This window comes from Echeneis naucrates, chromosome 5 (genome assembly GCF_900963305.1).
Source record: "Echeneis naucrates chromosome 5, fEcheNa1.1, whole genome shotgun sequence".
NCBI classification, from domain to species: Eukaryota; Metazoa; Chordata; class Actinopteri; order Carangiformes; family Echeneidae; genus Echeneis; species Echeneis naucrates.
Window position 1 is genome coordinate 25,371,785 of NC_042515.1, and position 19,920 is coordinate 25,391,704.

Consider the following 19,920-nt stretch of genomic DNA (forward strand, 5'->3'; position numbering starts at 1 on the left):
CGCTAGGTGGCGTAGTTAAATAGAAACTTGTTTTTACCTCTTGTCCACCACCCTTGCTCACCACAATTGTCTGATAATTGATTAATGGGCAGGATGTGATCTCAGGAGACTTGGCAGTGGACTTCATTGTGAAGTGTAAATAAATAAATAAATAAATAAATAAATAAATAAATAAAAAAAATATAATCAGACACTGTGATGAAAAACATATGATTCATGTACAATAACATCCACTCACTCATGGCAGGTTTTCAGAAAGCAAGCGTTTATTGTTTTCCTCTTATGATTTGCATAGTTCAAGCAATTTCCTTAAAGTACCAGTGGTTACATGTAAGAGTCAGTGTCACTGATCCAACAGGATACATACATGTTCTGGCTCCTCATTGTGACAAATGCTACATTTAGTATCAAATATCAGACACCGTCTGTTCATTCTTTAGACCCATGTCAGATTCCAGTGAGTCTAAAAATATCTGAGTCTGTCCTGGAAACATGAACACAAAATGTGGTCTGAAAAACCTATGTGCAAAAATTCTACCTGTTGCGTCCAAAGTCTAAAAAAATATGCACTGTCTGTGTGAATTTGTTCCCTTCTTAAAAAAACAAGAAAAAATATTTTCTGTCCTCCAGTTGTTTTTGTGTTGTGAACATTTCACTGTCAGTCCATTTTAATCCTTAAACACAGTACAACAGTTCTATACACACTGAGGGGAGGAGCCAAGAAAATTACATTGCAAGGGGTTTGTGTGTTTTGGGATCAGGAGGACTTTATAGTTTGCAGGTGAAGATCAACAGATATGACTAACTGATAAAAAAAAAATATTTTATGTATTTAAAAACTGCCCAGACGATTATATCATCACTGTTTACATATAACTGTTTACAGACATTGTGTATTCAATTGATCTCTGACTAATTGATAATTGTTTCTACTCAAAATTCAAACTGTATGAGTAAAGACGTGAACACACTGACAATTTTTGGACAATGGCACTAATGATTATGACATTTCACTTGAATTCATTGTCAACTGTCTCAAAGCAGACACTTAGGTCCCTTCTAGAGCCACATAAAAAGCCAATGATACACACACAAACCACAAACCATGTTGACTATGACTGGATTGCATTCTGAGGTCCTTTGAGTGTAATGGGGGGCTGAAGCACAACAGGAGCTGCACACAGGATGGCGGTCATATAGGTGATAGAGATCTTGTTTCTGTCTCACCTGAATAGGACTTGATTTTAGCTCAACAATGTAACAATGCAAAGCAGAGTGAAGATGGTGCTCATCTCATTCTACTGTTTTTCAACTGAATCTCAACGCTAATCATGCTGTAGTTTCTTTGAGAATGTGCTGAAAGAAATCTCAGGACTCCAATAGTATAATAATAATAATAATGCTTATAATATATAATAATGCATAATAATGCTTATGAACATCTGGAGCAGAAAACTGTTTCAGTGGCAGAAACCATGTGACTTCCTCTCAACACAGCTGGTCTGAGCATAACCTTTAACCACGGGCACAGGAAGCATTTAACATGTGGGTGGGACAGAATCAGGTGGGAGGGGTCTGTGAGTTCTCCTCCAGAAAAACTTGCAAGGAGTAGATGTAATGTCCTGTATTTTGTTGCCTTCTAATATATGTTTTGATACTTTGATCTGTGAGAAAAATTATGGGTTAACTTTGTAATTACTTCCAGAGGAAGTGTTTGGAATATCACATATTTGATAATATTAAAAAGCTAAAAGTAGTATCAGAAGCTGATTTGTTGAATAATTTGGAGCCTGCACTAAAAACTCCATAATGACTGCCACTAACAGTAATTTTTTAAATCAGAATTAAATTTTGTTATGTCAGCATTTGATCCTCAACTCAGCTGCGCAAAAAGAACAAGGATCAGACGCCCCGTGTGTGTGTCTATATCTACTCAATTTGTGAGAATGTGGACTACTTTCTCTCGATACACGAGTGGAAAAGATTTAATAATGAAACACTGTGAGCAATTAATCATTTTAAAAAGTAGGTGGTGGGACCTGTCCCATCCTCTTATGGTAGCTCAGACTTTGGCCTTCAGCAAAAAGGGGTTGTTGGTAGCAGCTGAGTCCCAGCTGAGGAATCTGTCTTCATTAAAGTTCAAATGAACACAAAACACAATCCTGTATTCTTGTGTTTCTGCTTCCTCTGTCTGATCCAGCGTGTGCTAATGTTTGCATATGAGTTGAAATGAAAGGAGAGGAACATGATGGGATGGGGGTGTAGGACTGGAGATCTGGCTGAAACAGGTATCACAATGTCTGTACTCACAGTCAGGTTGGAAGGTTAATTGAACATTCTCTCAGTGTGATGTTGTAAGCTTCAGGATGAGTCTTAGTCATACTCAATGACTGTTATGGGGCCTCATCCTGCTCATTCACTGGCACTAGTGTCACACTTCATCAACATTACTGTAAAACATCTCCTGACCTAAATGAAATATTACACATTGAAGCTGGTAAGAGACAAGCAACCATTTGGGGGTGCAGTGGGTTGGGGTTAGCTTTAAATCTGCCACTGGAAATCTTTCTTAACAGATTTCCATGCTTGTGGCAATTTTGGTGCAAACAAAACGAAGAGTGGAATGTCTTGGGTAATTTCCATCAGTCAGTCGATCCAATGAAACCTTAAAAAGATGCTCCATCAAACTTGACAGCAGCCAGGGCCTGAACTGTAGGACAAGCAGAGACAGACAGGTGAGACACTGTCATTTGCCTGCAGTATCATATCATCAAAAGTCAGAGAACAGGGTGCGTATTTACAGGACATGCAGATGTAAAATGCACTGGATGACTTCTATCCAACAAAAACAAATTCTCAACAAGAGAGGCTAGTATCACAAAGATGGATTTCATCTGAGCGAGGTAACTTCAGGGTGAACCCTGGGTTTTCAGTCTCACAAAAGTGGTTGTACTTTTGGTGTACATTGTCATGGTAATTTATGTGGAATGCCTAGCTTGTCCTGGAGCAGGTTTAGTTCAGGATAAGAGCTACCCAGGTATATAAGGCCGCTTACTGAACAATAATTTCTCTTGGAAAATGGCCTGCCCATTTCCAGACCATCCCACTAATGTGGTGGGTGTAGATGGCTGGGTAGTAAATGACGTGGGCTTGCTTGGGGGGTTCAGCGGTGCTCACCATTACCCGACTGGAATACTGGGCGCTGCGGCATAACGTGGCTGCGGTGGCTCTTTGGGTTTGGGGCCTCTTGTGCTCCCGCACACAGGATTTTGGGCCTGGGGAGCATGGGCCCCTGACTCAACTCTGGGCCTGGGTCACATAATGAAGAATTGATGAAGTATTGGCATTTCATGCTGGTGAATCATGCCCAGGTTGTAAGTAGAGCTCGAACACAAAAAGAAGAAACAGAAGCAAGAGACAAAAAACAGAAAGTAGACAATCTTTAAAGCTTAAGCTTAAAAAAGCTCAAAATTCGCACAAAAATCTGGCTTTCATGTCACTTTCTGTTAGACATTCCCACTGTCATGACCTCCTGATAGCAAAGGCAAAAAGGCTTTCTGGTTTTGAACATGGCAAGATTGTTGAGCTGCATCTGACATCTTGCCAGGCAGCAGTAAGACAGTCATTTAAGTTTCTTAAAAGATCCTGAGGGTTATAGGACAAAAAAGCCAAGTGGTAGACGCAAAAAAAAATTCACCTGTGCTAATCCGGAGGATCCTACGGGCTGTCTGTGAGAGAAGGGCTGTCAGACTCAGTTTTTCCGTTGCCTTGTACACTTCCTGTTTTATTTTGAAAATCTTATTGTTGTTTGCAATTTACTTACCCTCTTTGTTCTTTTTCTCGCCATGAGTTGACTCTCATTTGACTCTCATCTCAATTTTTTTCACCTGTGTTAGTTCCTGTATATTTAGACCCCGCCTCATTCCCCATGTCTCTGCCAGATTGTCTTTGTTACTCCCGTGTGCTAAGCTCTCTAGCGTTCCCAGTTGTTTGCTCCCAGCGTATGACCGGACAGTTTTTTGGTGTTTGATTCTCCTGCCTACTTCGCCTTACAGCTTTGGAGCAGTCCCTCTCCAGCCTGGGGTCCGGTGTTCAATCACTCTCGGAGCACCATCTAGCCTTGGCTGCCCAGACTAACCAAATTATGGCCCGCCTTGGTTCTATGACCCCAGCAGCACATGATTCTGTTGACTCTTCTCAACCTCGAGCATCTCCACATTTGGAACCCAAAGCACCACCCATTGAGAGGTACGATGGCTCTCCCAAGACATGCCACTCCTTTTTGACCCTATGCTCATTGACTTTCGAACTGCAACCTATTACCTTTGCCACAGAACGCTCCCGGGTGGCATATATGATAATGAACTTCACTGGCAGAGCTTGTGAATGGGCTACGGCTGAGTGGGCCAAGCAGTCCCCCACCTGTGAATCTATGACTGCTTTCTTTGCTGCATTTATCCGTGTATTTGGCCACAGGCCGAGAGGCAGCCCGAGCTCTTGGTAACCTCAGGCAAGGCAGGAGCTGTGTCATCGACCACGCCATCCGTTTTCGCACCCTAGCAACTGAGAGTCGTTGGAATAATGAGGCACTGGCAGACATGTTTTACCTCAGCCTTTCAGAGGATATCAAAGACCGTCTCACCACTGTGGATTTACCTGCAGACTCCCGGCAACCGGCAACATGACCGTGAGCGGCTCCATGGACATTCGGCCTATGAGGATCATCATCACTGGAGGCAATATGGCACTGCTACGCCCATTGTGGCCAGCATCCCAGCACGACTCAATCCACCTAACCTAACCCGACAGGAGCCCATGCAGCTCAGCCGGACGCAACTGAGTCCTGAGGAAATGCTACAACGTCAACATGATGGCTTATGCCTCTATTGTGGGGGTTCTGGTCACTTCCTCACCCAGTGCCCAGTAAAAGCCCCAGGCTCACCAGTAACTGGAAGCCTACTGGTGAGCCACTCATCTGTTGGCCCCAACCCAGCACGCTCACTGACACCAGTCCAGCTATCTATTCACTCACAGTCCCTCCTGGATGGATCTGCCCTAATCGATTCAGGAGCTGATGAGAGTTTGATGGATAAAAACCTGGCCCACCGACTTCATCTCCAGCTACAGCCGTTGGCCAAGCCCCGCCAGGCCAGTGCGCTCGATGAGCACCTGATGAGCAGGGTCACTCACCAGACCGCTCTTCTGTCATTGTGCTTGTCAGGTAACCATACGGAGACTATTTCCTTTTTTATTATTGATTCTCCTGTGTACCCTGTCATTTTGGGGTATCCCTGGCTGTGCAAACATAACCCTCACATAAACTGGACTATGGGGAGAGTTTTGGGGTGGAGTCAAGCCTGTCACTCATCCTGTCTGCTTCCTCTCTCTGTGGCTTCCAAGTCTGAAGTCGCTTGTGAATTTCCAGACTTGTCCAGCAGACCTGCGGAGTACCTAGCCTTGAAGGAGGTCTTCAACAAAGCTCGAGCCATGTCCTTACCACCCCATCGGCCATATGACTGTTCCATCGAACTCCTCCCTGGAGCAGTTTTGCCTAAGGGTCGCCTCTACTCCCTCTCTGGTCCAGAAAGAAAAGCCATGGATGAATACATCCAGGGGGCACTGTCTGCAGGGATCATTCGTCCATCCTCCTTTCCTGTAGGAGCTGGATTTTTCTTCACTGAAAAAAAAGATAAGACCCTGCAGCCTCTTAATGATTATCGAGGCCTTAATGACATTACGGTGAAGTATTGCTACCCCTTACCACTCATCTCCTCTGCCATTGAGCTCCTTCAAGGGGCTCAAATCTTCACTAAGTTGGACCTACGTAATACCTACCACCTGGTCCGTATACGGAAAGGCAATGAGTGGAAAACTGCATTCAATACCCCAAGTGGCCATTATGAGTATCTTGTTATGCCATTCGGACTCACTAATGCCCCCGCTGTCTTCCAGTCCCTGGTCAACGACATCTTCCGTGACATGTTGAACAGGTCTGTCTTTGTGTACCTGGATGATATCCTGATATTTTCTTCATTTGAAGTGGAGCACGTGGGGCATGTCTGCCAGGTGCTGCAACGGTTGCTCCAGCACCAATTGTTTGTCAAAGCGGAAAAATGTGAATTTCACAGGTCCACTGTGTCCTTTCTGGGATATATCATCTCACCAGGATCGATCAAGATGGACCCAGAGAAAGTTGATGCCGTCCTCAACTGGCCTGTCCCCACCAACCGTAAGCAGCTCCAGCACTTCCTTGGCTTTGCTAACTTCTATCGATGGTTCATCAGAAACTACAGTCAGATTGCTGCCCCTTTGCACTCACTCACCTCAGCCTCTCGGGACCAAGAAAACCTGGAAGTGGCAGAGTCTGCCACCAACCGTAAGCAGCTCCAGCACTTCCTTGGCTTTGCTAACTTCTATCGATGGTTCATCAGAAACTACAGTCAGATTGCTGCCCCTTTGCACTCACTCACCTCAGCCTCTCGGGACCAAGAAAACCTGGAAGTGGCAGAGTCTGCCTTCCGGACCCTCCTGTCCAGATTCTCTTCCTCTCCTATTCTCCAGATCCCAGACCCCAAGCTCCAGTTCATTGTTGAGGTGGATGCCTCAGACGTGGGAGTTGGAGCTTTCCTTTCCCAGCGCTCCCCTAAGGATAATAAGGTCCATCCTTGTGCCTTTTTTTTCCCGGAAACTCTCATCAGCGGAGCGCAACTATGATGTGGGGAATTGAGAATTACTGGCTGTGAAGTTGGCATTAGAAGAATGGAGACATTGGTTGGAGGGTGCTGACCATTTCTGGTCTGGAATGACCACAAAAATTTGGAATACATTTGAGGGGCCAAACGACTGAACTCAAGACAAGCCAGGTGGGCCTTATTCTTCACCCGCTTTAACTTCACCCTGTTCCCGCAACATCAAGCCTGACGCCCTCTCTCGGCAATTCGAGGCCGAGGACCACCCCCGGGATGCAGCTAACATCTTACCCCCCAACTGTGTGGTCAGAGCGGTGACGTGGGACATTTGAGAGTGATGTCCAGAGTGCACTCCCAGGTACCCAGATTCCTGATGGCTGTCCCCCCGGTTGGGTCTTCGTCCCAGGCCCGCTCCATTCTACAGTTCTACAGTGGGGACACTCTTCCCTACTGAGCTGTCATCCCGAGGTGAGTAGAACTCTGAGCTTGATCACACAGCGGTTCTGGTGGCCCTCCCTACGGGAGGATGCCCGAGAATTTGTTTCTGCCTGTCCTGTCTGTGCCCGCAGCAAGGTCACCCGCAGCCCTCCAGCTGGACTTCTGAGACCCCTGCCTGTTCCACATCAGCCACATCTCATATATCGATGGACTTTGTCACAGGGTTGCCTCCCTCAGAGGGTAAGACAGTGGTCCTCACAGTCATTGACCGTTTTTCTAAAATGGCCCATTTCATTGCCCTGCCTAAACTGCCCTCTGCCCGGGAAACGGCGGAGGCAGTTCTGTTTCACGTTTTTCGGCTCCATGGTCTTCCCCAGGATGTTGTGTCGGACAGGGGTCCCCAGTTCACCTCGCATTTCTGGAAAGAATTCTGCAGGCAAATCGGCGCATCTGTTAGTCTCTCTTCTGGCTTCCACCCACAGACCAATGGCCAGACAGAGAGATACAACCAGGAGATGGAGACAGCTCTGCGGTGTATCACCTCCCAGAATCCTTCCAGTTGGTCCCGGCAGCTCCTCTGGGTGGAGTATGCCCACAACTCGCTCCCAGTGACATCCACAGGCATGTCACTCTTCCAGTGTGTCTACGGCTACCAGCCTCCGCTGTTTCCTGATGTTGAAGGACAGGTTTCCGTCCGATCAGCCCAAGCTCTGGTTCGCCGTTGCCACCTCACTTGGAAGAGAGCCCGGGCAACCCTGCTGCGCACCATTGCAGGATATCAAAGAGCAGCTGACCGGCATCGTACTCCAGCTCCTCCCTATCGTGTGGGACAAAAGGTCTGGCTCTCCACCCGCGACTTACCTATTCGGGGGGGAGTGCCATAAACTGGGTCCCAGATTTGTGGGCCCATTCCCGATCTCCAAGATCATCAGCCCAGCTGCTGTTCATCTTGGCCTCCCTCGCACTATGAAGATCCATCCCACGTTTCATGTATCCAGGGTGAAACCTGTCAGGACCAGGTGTCTGGTCCCTCCCTCTGACCCTCCTCCTCCACCCCAGTTCGTCGCTGGTGGCCCCGTCTACACAGTGAAGAGACTGCTGGCTGTTTGCCGGCGGCGCAGGGGTCTGCAGTATCTTGTCCATTGGGAGGGGTATGGCCCTGAGGAGAGATCCTGGGTTCCTGCTCAGAACATTATTGACAAAACTTTTATTCGGACTTTCATAGACTCAATCCAGGGGTTCCTGGGACGTCTAGGGACGTCCATTGAAGGGGGGGTACTGTCAGACTCAGTTTTTTCGTTGCCTTGTACACTTCCTGTTTTATTTTGAAAATCTTGTTGTTGTTTGCAATTTACTTTCCCTCTTTGTTCTTTTTCCCGCCATGAGTTGACTCCTAATTTGTTTCACCTGTGTTAGTTCCTGTATATTTAAAACCCGCCTCATTCCCCATGTCTCTGACTCCTTGCCCGTTTTGTCTGCCTGATCCTGCCAGCCTTTTTGTGTATGACCCCTGCCTCCATTTGGATTAAAAGCTCTTGCCCTACTGGACTCACTACCTCACTCTCATCAGCTCTGACAAGGGCTGAAAGGACAAAAAATGTCTTCAAACATGTCTCCTCCCATGCCACAAGCTAGCCTGTTTGGACCAAACATGGGACATTGAAAGATGGAAGAAAGTTTTATTTTCTGACGAGAAAAAACTGTAACCTGGACAGTCCTAGTGGCTTCCAATGTTACTGGCATGACAAGGAAATCCCACTGGAGATATTTTCTACCTGGCATAGTAGAGGAGGATCCATCATGATCTGGGGTGCTTCAATGGAGCTTCATTTTGTGAAAGTGACATGAAAGCCAGATTTTAATATGAATTGTGAGCTTTTTTTAAGGCTATGGTATTACATTTTTGATCAGCTGAAGAAGAACCTGTTTGAGTTTAAATGCAGTTTTCAAATAAATTGTCTAGTTTCTACTTTTTTTTTTTTTTTGTCTCTTGCTTCTGTTTCTCCTTTTTGCATTGCAAGCTCTGTTTACAACCTGGGCATGATCCACCAGCATGAAATGCCAATATTTGTCATTTTACTACCAGTCTTAAGATTCTGATCAAGAGTGTATATATCATGTCAAACTGCACAAAAAATTGACAATGACCCATACCCTTACTCAACCGGGAAGTCTGGCAGGTTTTACCATATAAAGGGAAGATTTCATAAATCCAGCATCTAGTCAGCTCTAAATTTAACAGCTTCACATTCATTGACTATAATCTCAAGACTCCGATACAAAATTATCAAAATCTTTTCTTGCCTGTTATTGCCCGTTATTGCTGAGGGGCATGGTGTGATGGTGACAATACGCTATGCTATACACACAAGCATAGTTCATCCAAGCTGCCCCAAATTCACCATGCATAATCATGGTCCCACCCTGAACACAGCTATCTGGTGGGCAACAGGACATCATTATAAATTTTACTTCCAGTATCCATGTATGGGAAAGCATTGAACAGGAAGCTTTAGTAAAAGATAAGCCGTCACTACAAGGGATGTAGTATACTCCTATTCACAAAAAAATGTACAACCCTTTGATCAAAATTTTCTGTTCTGTGGTGAAAAAAAAAAGAGATGATTAATCTTAAAGTTAATATCTCTCCAAAAGTTCCCTTGTGGAACAACTATAAATTCACCTTAAATGGAAAACCTCTAAAAAATGAACTTTGGGAAAGCAAGGGGATAAGAACTATCGGTGACTTGATAATTCCCAGGGACAGAAAATTAAAAGCTTTTGCCAAACTTTCAGACATATATATATTATTGATCAAAGGGACTACTTAACTTGTATACAAATTAGATCTCATCTGACTCTTTTCTACTGTGTCAGAATCAGGAACTTTTCTTGAATCCCAAAATTGTTTCTAAACTGTATAAAATAATAAACAGCCCAGCAGAAAATACTTGGAATATGGCTGGGAAATTAATCTGGGCAGCACACTAAGTATGGAAAAATGGAGCCAAATTTGGAAAGACTTGCATAGAATTTCAAAATCAGTAAAGAACAAAATGATACATTTTAACATTATTCATAGAACATACCTTACTCCTGTTCAACTCCATCATATGAATCCCTACGTATCTGATTGTTGTTGGCATTGTCAAAAAGAAAAAGGTAAATTTTTCCATATGGTATTATTATGATGATGATGATGATGATGATTATTATTAATAATAATTATAACTAAACTAAATTTAATAATACAAATCATTATATTAATATTATAATAATATAGTTGTGAAATGCAGTTTTTCTGTCTTCTCCATTGTGTGATTGGTTGGCAGCAGCAAAACCTTGGGTTCAAATAGTGAGTTAATAATTGGTTTCATGAGACCATTTATCAGGAATGCAGAAGTGAAGCCAGATCACGCGTTGAGATTCAGGGCATGATAATCCAGCTTCGTGATACAGGGCCCATGTCAGTCTGGTTGGATAATGTGTTGAGAATTCTGAGTGTGGACAGACAAGTTTGTACACAAATGCTACAGGAATAGCTTATATGATATTTGTTCAAAAACAAGCAGGAAGTTCGACAAATACAAGCTGGGAAGGACGGACACTCACCTTGACAGACTTACACCTTCATGATGTGGGTGGAGTTGGGAAAGTCAGCAGAGGAATGGAGAGGGGCCTGGCTTGTTGGGGAGGTGGGAGGGCTTGGAGCGCACTGGGCTGGAATGAAATGGTGGGAGGTGGGAGGATTGAACAGAGGGACAAATGGAAGGCAAAACTAAACAAAGAGTGAGGTCAGCATTCACAAGTAAACTGTTCAATCTGAGAGTTTGGAAGGCCATTTGCTGTGAAAGTCATGTCCGTTCTTTCACAGAGACATCTGTGACATCCTTAAAGATAATGCAACCACAAATAAAACAAGTGCAGATTCATCATCATACATACATTGTTTCTCACAGTTAATTGTTTGGCTGTGGCTCTGTCTCTCTGTAATACTGTAATAAACATTACTGCACAGACATTAAACAGTTCATAATTATAATTATTTAATTATTTTGAAAGTGATCAAAGGGAAGATGAAACTAAAATAAAATGAGCAGTGTTCATCGTTGTCATGCACAGATATATAACAAATAATTTTTTTAAGGCCTTAGATGCAGATCTGAACTTCACATGTGACTAATGAGTCATGAAGGTCCAAGCAGAAATTAGGTTGTGATGTACAGAAATTAGGCAGCACGGCCATATCGTGGTTAGTGCTGTTGCTTAACAGCCAGAAGGTTGTGGGTTCAATTCCCACCTTTGGGTTTGATACCGTAGGTAGGAGTGCGAGTGTAAGTGCATGATGAAGATGAATGAATGAATGTACGGAAATTAAAAGTTAAGAGGAGGCGCTCACAATGTTGTGGTGATGGTGGCTGTGTGGACAGCATCTTCACCTGAGAGAATGCGGCTACGACGAGATGCCTCAGCAGCCAGAGCACAAGAGATCTCAATCCTCTTCTCCTGCTCTTGCAGTTGCTGTTGGGAACTTATAGGAGCTCCACTCTCCACTGGGCCATCCAGGACAGGAACCATGTTCTGCAAACTGAAAGGTAAACAAAAACAAAAAGAGGAGTACAGGCAGTAGTAGTCTGATTTCTCTTTCAATCTACAGGTGTGACGGGATATCTAATCAGCTGTACAGGGACCTGTATCACAAAGCTGGATTACATTTTAGCAAGGTAACTTCAGGGTTAACCTTGGGTTTCCAGTCTCATGAAGGTGGTTTACTTTCTATAGGGGTATATTGCCATGAAAATTTATGTGGAATGCCTGACATGCCCCGGAGCGGGTTAAGGATTAAGAACTCACCAGGTGTACAAGTGTGGCTACTGACCAGTCACTTATCTTGGAAAATAACCTGCCAATTTCTAGTCCATTGGTATGGGCGCTAGAATCGTGACTGGAGCTCCCAAGAGCAAGAGAAAAGTTTGTGCACAATTCAACCTGTTTGATTTTCCAGACGAGGTAAGTGGATTCCCTCCAAAGTCTGCTTTGCTCCACTGGGTCAAATACAAAAAAAAAAAAAAAAAAAAAAAAAAAATCTGTGAATTTTTTTTCCCTTTGGCATAAATTTATGGGACACACATACACTAAATCTTGCAGATGCAGTGGGGATTTAACATTCAGGTAATTAATCCTGGTAATTTACACATTGACAGTAATTTTTTGTCAGCATTCTTTGTGGCTTTGTGGCTTTATTTATATAGCAACTTTTATAACAGCCAAAGGCCTTCAAAAGTACTTTGCAGTAAAATAAATAAATAAATAGCTGTATTGCTTTTTCCTTTAATTATTAATTTTTTAGTATTCATATTTACTTGATATTATAGTTTAGTTCGCCATAATGAACACGCAGATTGGTAAGTGAAGTCTGATGACAAAAAGAGATCCCAGGTATGCTCATCCAGCTTTGTGATACCAGCCCAGGTGTGGCCTCACTTCTGTTGTGAGGTCCGAAGAAAGAGGGGGTGGAGCTTCCAATCCCCCACACCCCTCAAACTTCTAAGAAACTATTGCCTCCAACAGAGATTTCCCAGGTCTCTGTTAAGTGCCGTCCCAGACCCTTATCTGAACCTGGCATCAAGAGACCCTGTTTTCCAAAAACAATAGATTGCAGTCAGCGCCACAAATCAGCATGAACCTGCCTCATCCTGCAGAGAGGTACCCCTTCTCTGACCCTCCACTCAGGCTGACCTGATAACCTTATCAGGCAGCGAACGCAAATTGCCACTCTGGAATCTCCCTCTGATCAAGTAAGACTCCAAAGATGCCGAACCGACTTCTCAAGCAAAAGAGGACTTCGTAACTGTTTGAACTGTTTTTCTACGAGCTAATTTGGCAGAGATAGGACTTACACCAAATAATAAACTACTCCAATCACACAGTCACAGTACCACCTGATGGAGAGCCATCGGAACCAATGGTGTGTTGCCACCACACCATAACCTACGTACTTGAATTCCACTCATAAATGTCTGAGAAAGGGTAAAAGAAAGACACTTCATACACTGTCCATGGCCAGGTCTCTGATTTTACACAGCCAGTCAACTGAATCAGATAAAACCATGCCCACCGAAGTAACCACAACAAGTAGAGAAAACTGTACTTATCAAACGATACATTTATCCTAGTTTTACATAACTATGGTGAATAAAAAGCGTATTTTAAATCCAAACACCACCCCTGCTATGCCCTGAAGCTTAAGGGAGAAATTCAATTGGACCAAATTTGCGCCGACAACCAGACCTCCAAATAAACCTCCAAATAAAGTAGTCAAAATTAATGTTTGTGAGTGTTGGCGGAGTTCTGGGGAAGTTCTGAAGAGGAGAGCTTCTCCAGGAGACCTGACAAAGCAATAACAACCACAGCAGAAAAAGAAACTCAGAAGTCAGAATTTAGCTGCAAAGCTACAGGGGCTAAGTTCCAAGTTGAAGCTGAAGCTGCAGGATACCGGAACAAGTTTGGCTGCACAGCACTCAGCCTCCAGCATCTCGAGTTGCCGTGGTAACCAGGGCCTCTTGTACTGTCTGCGGCTCCAGTCTGTTTTCATCAGGAAAGAGAAGGATAATTTAGATATTAATTTAATAACCAAACCAATCGCATGAAAGACAACACTGCCTCTGCAGAGGGACAGGCCAGACCAACAGCCACTTCACTTCGGACATCTGCTGACATTCTTCTTCTTCTGACAGTTGAGTTGTCTACCAAGTAAGGTGGCGTTTATCTGCTTCCCCAGCGAGTTGTTCTGAGTGGTGGTACGAGGCCTGGCTATTAGACAACAGTTAATCAAATTTTAGTTTTAGAGCTCTCCTTCCTCAAACAGACTCCCCCTTGTATTTTGATAAACAATCTGCCATTCATTAGCCCAAATCCTCAAGAATAACCAGCCACATAATTATCGTTATATCATGCCATTCAATTTACATATCCAAGCTCACCTGTTTCACCTAGTTTATGCTTTGATTTGCACCTGTCTATAATGAGCATGTTTTTATTTACCCCTTTTTAATTAATAAAACCCCCATAAATTAAGCCATTGTTACATTCCTTCCTTCAGTAATTGTTATTAAGTCAATTCACAGTATTCTAGATTGAGATTTGATAAGAGGCAACACTATACACAATCCAAGGCACAACACTTCCAAACAGGTCTTCAGATGTAAACCCTGGTCTAATGAAGTCTAAAGGTCTTATATGAGACACAGGTCATGTTGTTCAACCAAAAATAAGCTATGGTTGTAAGGGAAGTTGTGGAGAGGCATGTAATGGGATGGCAGTCCAGTTTCACAGCACAGAGAATAGATCCTCTTCGTTGACATCACACCTACTTGGATTTGGCGATGAGCGTCTTGATCCGCTCCAGTTTCTTCTGCTTCTCCTTCTGCTCAGCAGGGCTAAGAGGGGTATTGTCCTCCACATCTAGGTAGCGCTCTGGGATCACAATCTTCTCAGGAGCCACCATCTACATTGCACATGATGGTCAACTGGTGTACATAAATAAACCATGGGGTAGAGTCCCTACTAGTTGTTTGCCCCAGGGGCTTTGTCACAGGTTTAGTTTTGTTACATATTATTGAAAATTCTCTGGGAATGATGTGTCAACTTGTCTTACCTGTCCGCTGATATCAAGGTCATTGTGATCTGGTCCCACTTGTAACCTTCTGAGACGAGCAATCTCCTGCCGAGGGGACTCCTGCCCTTGACCTCGAACTGCTGCCTCCAGATCTTTGATGTCAATCTCATGAGCTGTGACCCGCCTCCGAACCTGTCCACACGTGCACACACCAAGTTTAGTGAGTGGGTTGAGGTTTAAAAATAAAAGGTTTAATCTATGTTGAATTGTGTATGTACGTTGTGCATGAAGTTCTCCAGGTGATTATGTAAACATAGCAATCATACCACTTTGTAATTGGCTGGAGACTGGCCACCTGACAGGTTTAGACTCCGCCTCTTCTCCCTCACTGAGTTGCTCTGGTTGCGGCGTATTCGCTCATTCTGCTCCTCTATGCTCATCTTGGACTTCATCTCTGCAGAAAACATGGCACTCTTTGGCCGCTCCTGAGACAGAGGGTGATGTAACAAATTTCAATTCAGGTGGTTCAGTTAGAGCTCAGCAGATCTGGCACAACTTGAGCAGCTGAAGTTCATGGACTGATGTTATTCCATGCTTGTCCTGCCTAAATTATTTCAGTTGGTTCTGTTAAGTAAGCTGTCCCTTTAAGAGAGACTGCTGAGTAGGTCACTTATTAGACTTGAGAAGTGATGCCAACAGGTCAATTGCCAAAAGGTCGTCCTATTCCTCCAGTGATCCTAACAAACAACTATGGACATCTTGTGCAGCATTGTTAGTATGTAGTCTTCATTTTTGCTAATGGTCTCATATCATATCTCCTTTTAGTTGTGAAGTGAGTGTGTTCTACAGTGTTAAACGATCTATGAATGTAGCTACCGTCATGCTGTCTAGCATCATGCCTCATGGCTGTTTATTTGTTGTTGCGTCGCACCATCTAGTGGCCATTTTGAGTCACGGTTTTTGCCATGCAAGTAATAATGGTGCATCAGGCGCAAAAAAATAAACAAATACAATGATTTGTGAGAAAGGGAATTAGATAGTTGAAGTCACTTGATTCTTCATGTTTGATATTTAATGTTACCTCTGTTCAGCAATGTAAGATTATTAAGATCATTTAATTCATGTAATTGATTATGAGACTGTGTTTCATATTCCTTCAGTGTCACTCTTTCAATTGTCTTGAGTCTTGATGAGCAGATGGTGTTGAGTTTACTGCCATCGTTTACAGTAAATATAAGCGGGACAGGATAGTGAGACAACATAACAACTAGAAAACACAGTTCTTGGTTGCTGGACACAGACAATAGATTTGAAAGAGAAGTCACTGAATGCTCGATCCTACACATTAGGTTCCATGAAATAATCTCCAGGGAATGCTGCCTCTTTGGCCAACGCTAAAGTAGAGGCAGCATAAGCACAACTTGAAATGATCCTGATAATGGAAAAAGCACCATTAGAAGCACAAATGGTAAAGCTGTCTCTAGAGAGAGACGCAGCTGCGCCAGTAGTAAAAGAGCAGAGATCCTAGAAGCAGCCCATGATCTGCCGTTAGCGCTGACGGTTTGATGAGACCCCCTTTAACCCTTTGGAGCGGACCAGAGAATATGTCGCTGAACAGTTCAACCCACCTCTGCACCTTCTCACTCAGGATGACACTGATCAGCTGTACACACAGTCAACCCTGGCACTGCAGCCAGACTCTCAAGACAGGGCAAGCAGAGAACAGCCCAAATGACGGCAACCTCACCCATACAACAGCGACCAGAGCAACTGCTCATCAGCCACAACTCACTCTGACCACACCTCTAATCCCTAGAAATGCTCATGGTCCACCACATTCCAGCATGTCCAGCCTTACGCCTCAAAATGCTCAATGACCAATCAAGTATGAACAATGTCAGATATTTCACCCGTCGTAAGCTGGTTACCCACTTCAACAACCAGCCGGAGAGCTACAGAGCTTGGCAACAGTCCTGACAGAATGCTGTGAGAGGATTCAATCTGACATTCAGTGAGATGGATTTACTGTTCAAGTGGCCTGGGAAGGAGTCAGGAGAGAATGCAAAATGTATCAGGGTTGTCTGATATGGGACAGAATAGATGCATGCTATGGATGCCTCAGGTTCAGAGGCTCTCTTCCAACGCATCAGCAACTTCCCCAAAATCATCAACAAAGATTATGTAAAACTTCACAAGCTCAGTGACTTTCTGATGGAACTGCAGGCAGCCAAGGCAGACAGAACCCTTCCAGGCCTTCACTACTTTGACACAGCCAGAGGAATAAGTTCTCTGGTCCAGAAGCTTCCCCCCAACCTGCAAGAGAAGTGGCTGTCTCCAATTACAAAGAACGCTATCAAGTCTCATTCCCTCCTTTTGGAGTTTTCATCAACTTCATCTTCCATCAGGCTAAATTTAGGAATGACCCTATCTTCAACTTCACTGGCCAAGCTGATACTCCTAAAGCAGACAAGACCTTTAAAATACACTGACAAAAGGAAATCTCAGTCTGCAAGACAGACATCTCTACTACAGACCATAGTGCTGGAGCTGAGAACCCGATTTTCAGTGCCCCAGTCACAAAAAGCCCCACCCACTGCAGAAATGTCAGGCTTTTTGGGAGAAACCCATAGATGAGAGAAAAGCATTCCTCAAAGAACACAAGATCTGCCTTAAATGTTGCACATCTACAAAACACATGACAAGGGACTGCCAGTATACAGCCACATGCATCAAATGTGGGAATGAGAAACATAACTCAGCCCTTCACTCAGGACCAGCACCACAGACCGAGGAGCCACCCCCCTCTACAAAGCATGCTGGGCAGCCAGCATCTTCAGAGGTTGCAAGCTGCTGCACCACAGTCTGTGGTGGCAATCAGTGCTTAGTGCAGGCAATCAATGCTCTAAAATCTGTCTCATTATTACCCTGTGATCATCAGTGAACACAGCAACAGATCCATGGCTCGTTCTGAGTTCCTCAACACCTTCAATGTCTAAGGACCCCCCTCTCCATACTCTCTCCGTACCTGTCCTGGAGTGACGGAGACTATGGGGAAAAGAGCCTCAGGCTACCAAATCGAATCTATAGATGGGAAAGTCAGTCTTCTTCTACCAAGTCTTGTGGATTGCAACAACATTCCTAATAACAGATCGGAGATCCAAACTCCCAATGCTGCATCCAACCATCATCATCTGAAATCTATCGCTCATCTCATCTCAGAGCTCAAATGGAGTACACCCATCATGCTTCTCCTTGGGGAAGATATCATCACGGCCCACAAGGTGCAAAAGCAGGTGAACGGCCTTCTAGATGCTCTAACTGTGCAGAAACTTGACCTGGGATGGGTGATAGCCGGTAATGTCTGCTTGTGAGGTGTTCACAATCTTTAGACTGTAAACACCCTCTCTACCAGGACGACAGAACAGGAACGCCCTCCATCTTCAAACCCTGCCAAAAACATCCTGCAGTTGAAGGAGAGGTACAGTCAGTTCCAATGCACCAATCATCTTTAGCTACAGACAACAGCGAAACTTACCTGCAGTGGTGAAGCTGAGCAGTTGGGCTCCACCATGTTTCAACGATCAAGGTATGATAACAAGGTTACCAAGGCGTTGTCTCCCTGACAACAGAGCTCATACCTCAAATTGACTTTCATCACTGAGACGGAGTCTTAAAAGGAAACCAGCAGTGAAACAGCATTTCCTCACCTTCGTGGAAAAGGTTTTTTCAAAACAAACTCATCTGAAGGAGGCAAAGAGCACTGGTACTTGCCGACCTTCAGCGTGTATCACCCCACGAAGCCTGGAAGCGTCCGTGTGGTGTTTGACTCAAGTGCTCAGCACGAAGGAGTTTCATTAAACAACATCTTGTTGACCGGGCCAGACCTCAACAATATCAGCTTGGGGTACTCCTCAGGTTTCGGAAGAAAACCATATCAGTGTGAGGGTCCTTCATCAACCAGGACTTCTACGTGGATGACAGCTTGAAGTCGTTCACCACAGTGGAAGCAGCGTAAGATATAGAATCAAAGATCAGATCAGAATCAAATTTGCGACTACATAAAAGTAATGGAGACATTCACATCCCGAGACCACGCTACAGCCTTCAAAGATCTGGATCTCGATTCTGACACTCTCCCCATGCAGCGCAGTCTGGGCTCCGACTGTTGACCTAATGTCTGACACCTTCACCTTCAATTTAGGCAATGAAGAAAAACCATTCACCTGCCTGCCTGCATTTGTGTCAGCCAGTCCCCTTGTTCTTGACAATAAAGAGGTCTCCTTGCCCTGAGCAGTGGCAGCATGAGCCTCCAGAACTGAATCTGGCAGATACTGTATCACCACAAGGTCCATTACGCTCAGATACCAGCTGGCTGTGTAGACCTACGTTCCTAAATTGGACCCTGAAAGTCCAGCCTAAAGAAGACACCCTCGAGCTGGTGAACCCTTGATCAGATCCAGACATCCATCCTCTGGTGTCTACAATGAGCACAACCACTAGCATAGCACAAGCACAGCACAAATTGGGTGAGAGTAGGCAGAGAATGAGAGAAGGATGAGGGGATATTCAAAACAGGTGTAGGCAGGAACATATGATGCTGCATGAAGTTCATAGAAATTATGCTGGATGGAGTTCATGAAGATATGGGAGCAGCAGGAATGGTGTCATTTCAGCAAACATTTGAAAAGAGTTTGTAGTGTAGATAACATCTATCTACAAGGTTTTTCTGTTTTGTTACAGCCCATCTATTGGTTGTTGATTGTGTCATGTCAATGCCAAGACTGAAAGATTTCCATTTGATATTGCTGGCCAAGGCCAAGACTAGGGAAAAAGTGATGTAAAACAGCTGAGATTAGATCTTAAACTAAATGACTGAGATGATTGGAGCGTGCCAACTCCAGGAAAACTCCCATGATTTCATTCTGATTTCGAGTTTTTAGTCTATCTTTGACTGTGAAAACATCAGGTGTAAGCCCTGCATAACGCCCTCTCTGCTTAACTCCATTGTAATGCATGTTTATCTGAGTTACTGCTTTTCTTTCAGCTCAAATTGATCTCTGAAGTCAGTCATTCTCCTTTGACCTCTGGCATCAACGAGACATTTTCAACCAGATGATTTCCACTCGCTAGATAGTTACTCTTTTTCTGATCATTCTCTGAAGACTTTTGAAACTG

The 19,920-nt window shown here is 44.2% G+C and overlaps 1 protein-coding gene across 3 annotated transcripts in view; it reads right to left on the bottom strand.

The window, feature by feature from the left end:
* Positions 1–243: 243 nt before the first annotated feature.
* plekha6 (pleckstrin homology domain containing, family A member 6) overlaps positions 244–19,920 on the bottom strand; it is a 93,225-nt gene continuing 73,548 nt past the window's right edge. For 2 of the 3 annotated variants that reach the window (XM_029501188.1, XM_029501185.1), the window contains 6 exons: positions 15,072–15,230; positions 14,785–14,937; positions 14,501–14,634; positions 11,527–11,715; positions 10,740–10,847; positions 244–2,710 (listed from right to left, as the gene is read on the bottom strand). In XM_029501188.1, coding sequence (XP_029357048.1) covers positions 10,784–10,847; positions 11,527–11,715; positions 14,501–14,634; positions 14,785–14,937; positions 15,072–15,230 — 699 coding nt within the window. In that variant the 3' untranslated portion in view covers positions 244–2,710; positions 10,740–10,783. The remainder of the gene's footprint in view (positions 2,711–10,739; positions 10,848–11,526; positions 11,716–14,500; positions 14,635–14,784; positions 14,938–15,071; positions 15,231–19,920) is intronic. The other variant, XM_029501187.1, reaches the window with a different exon arrangement.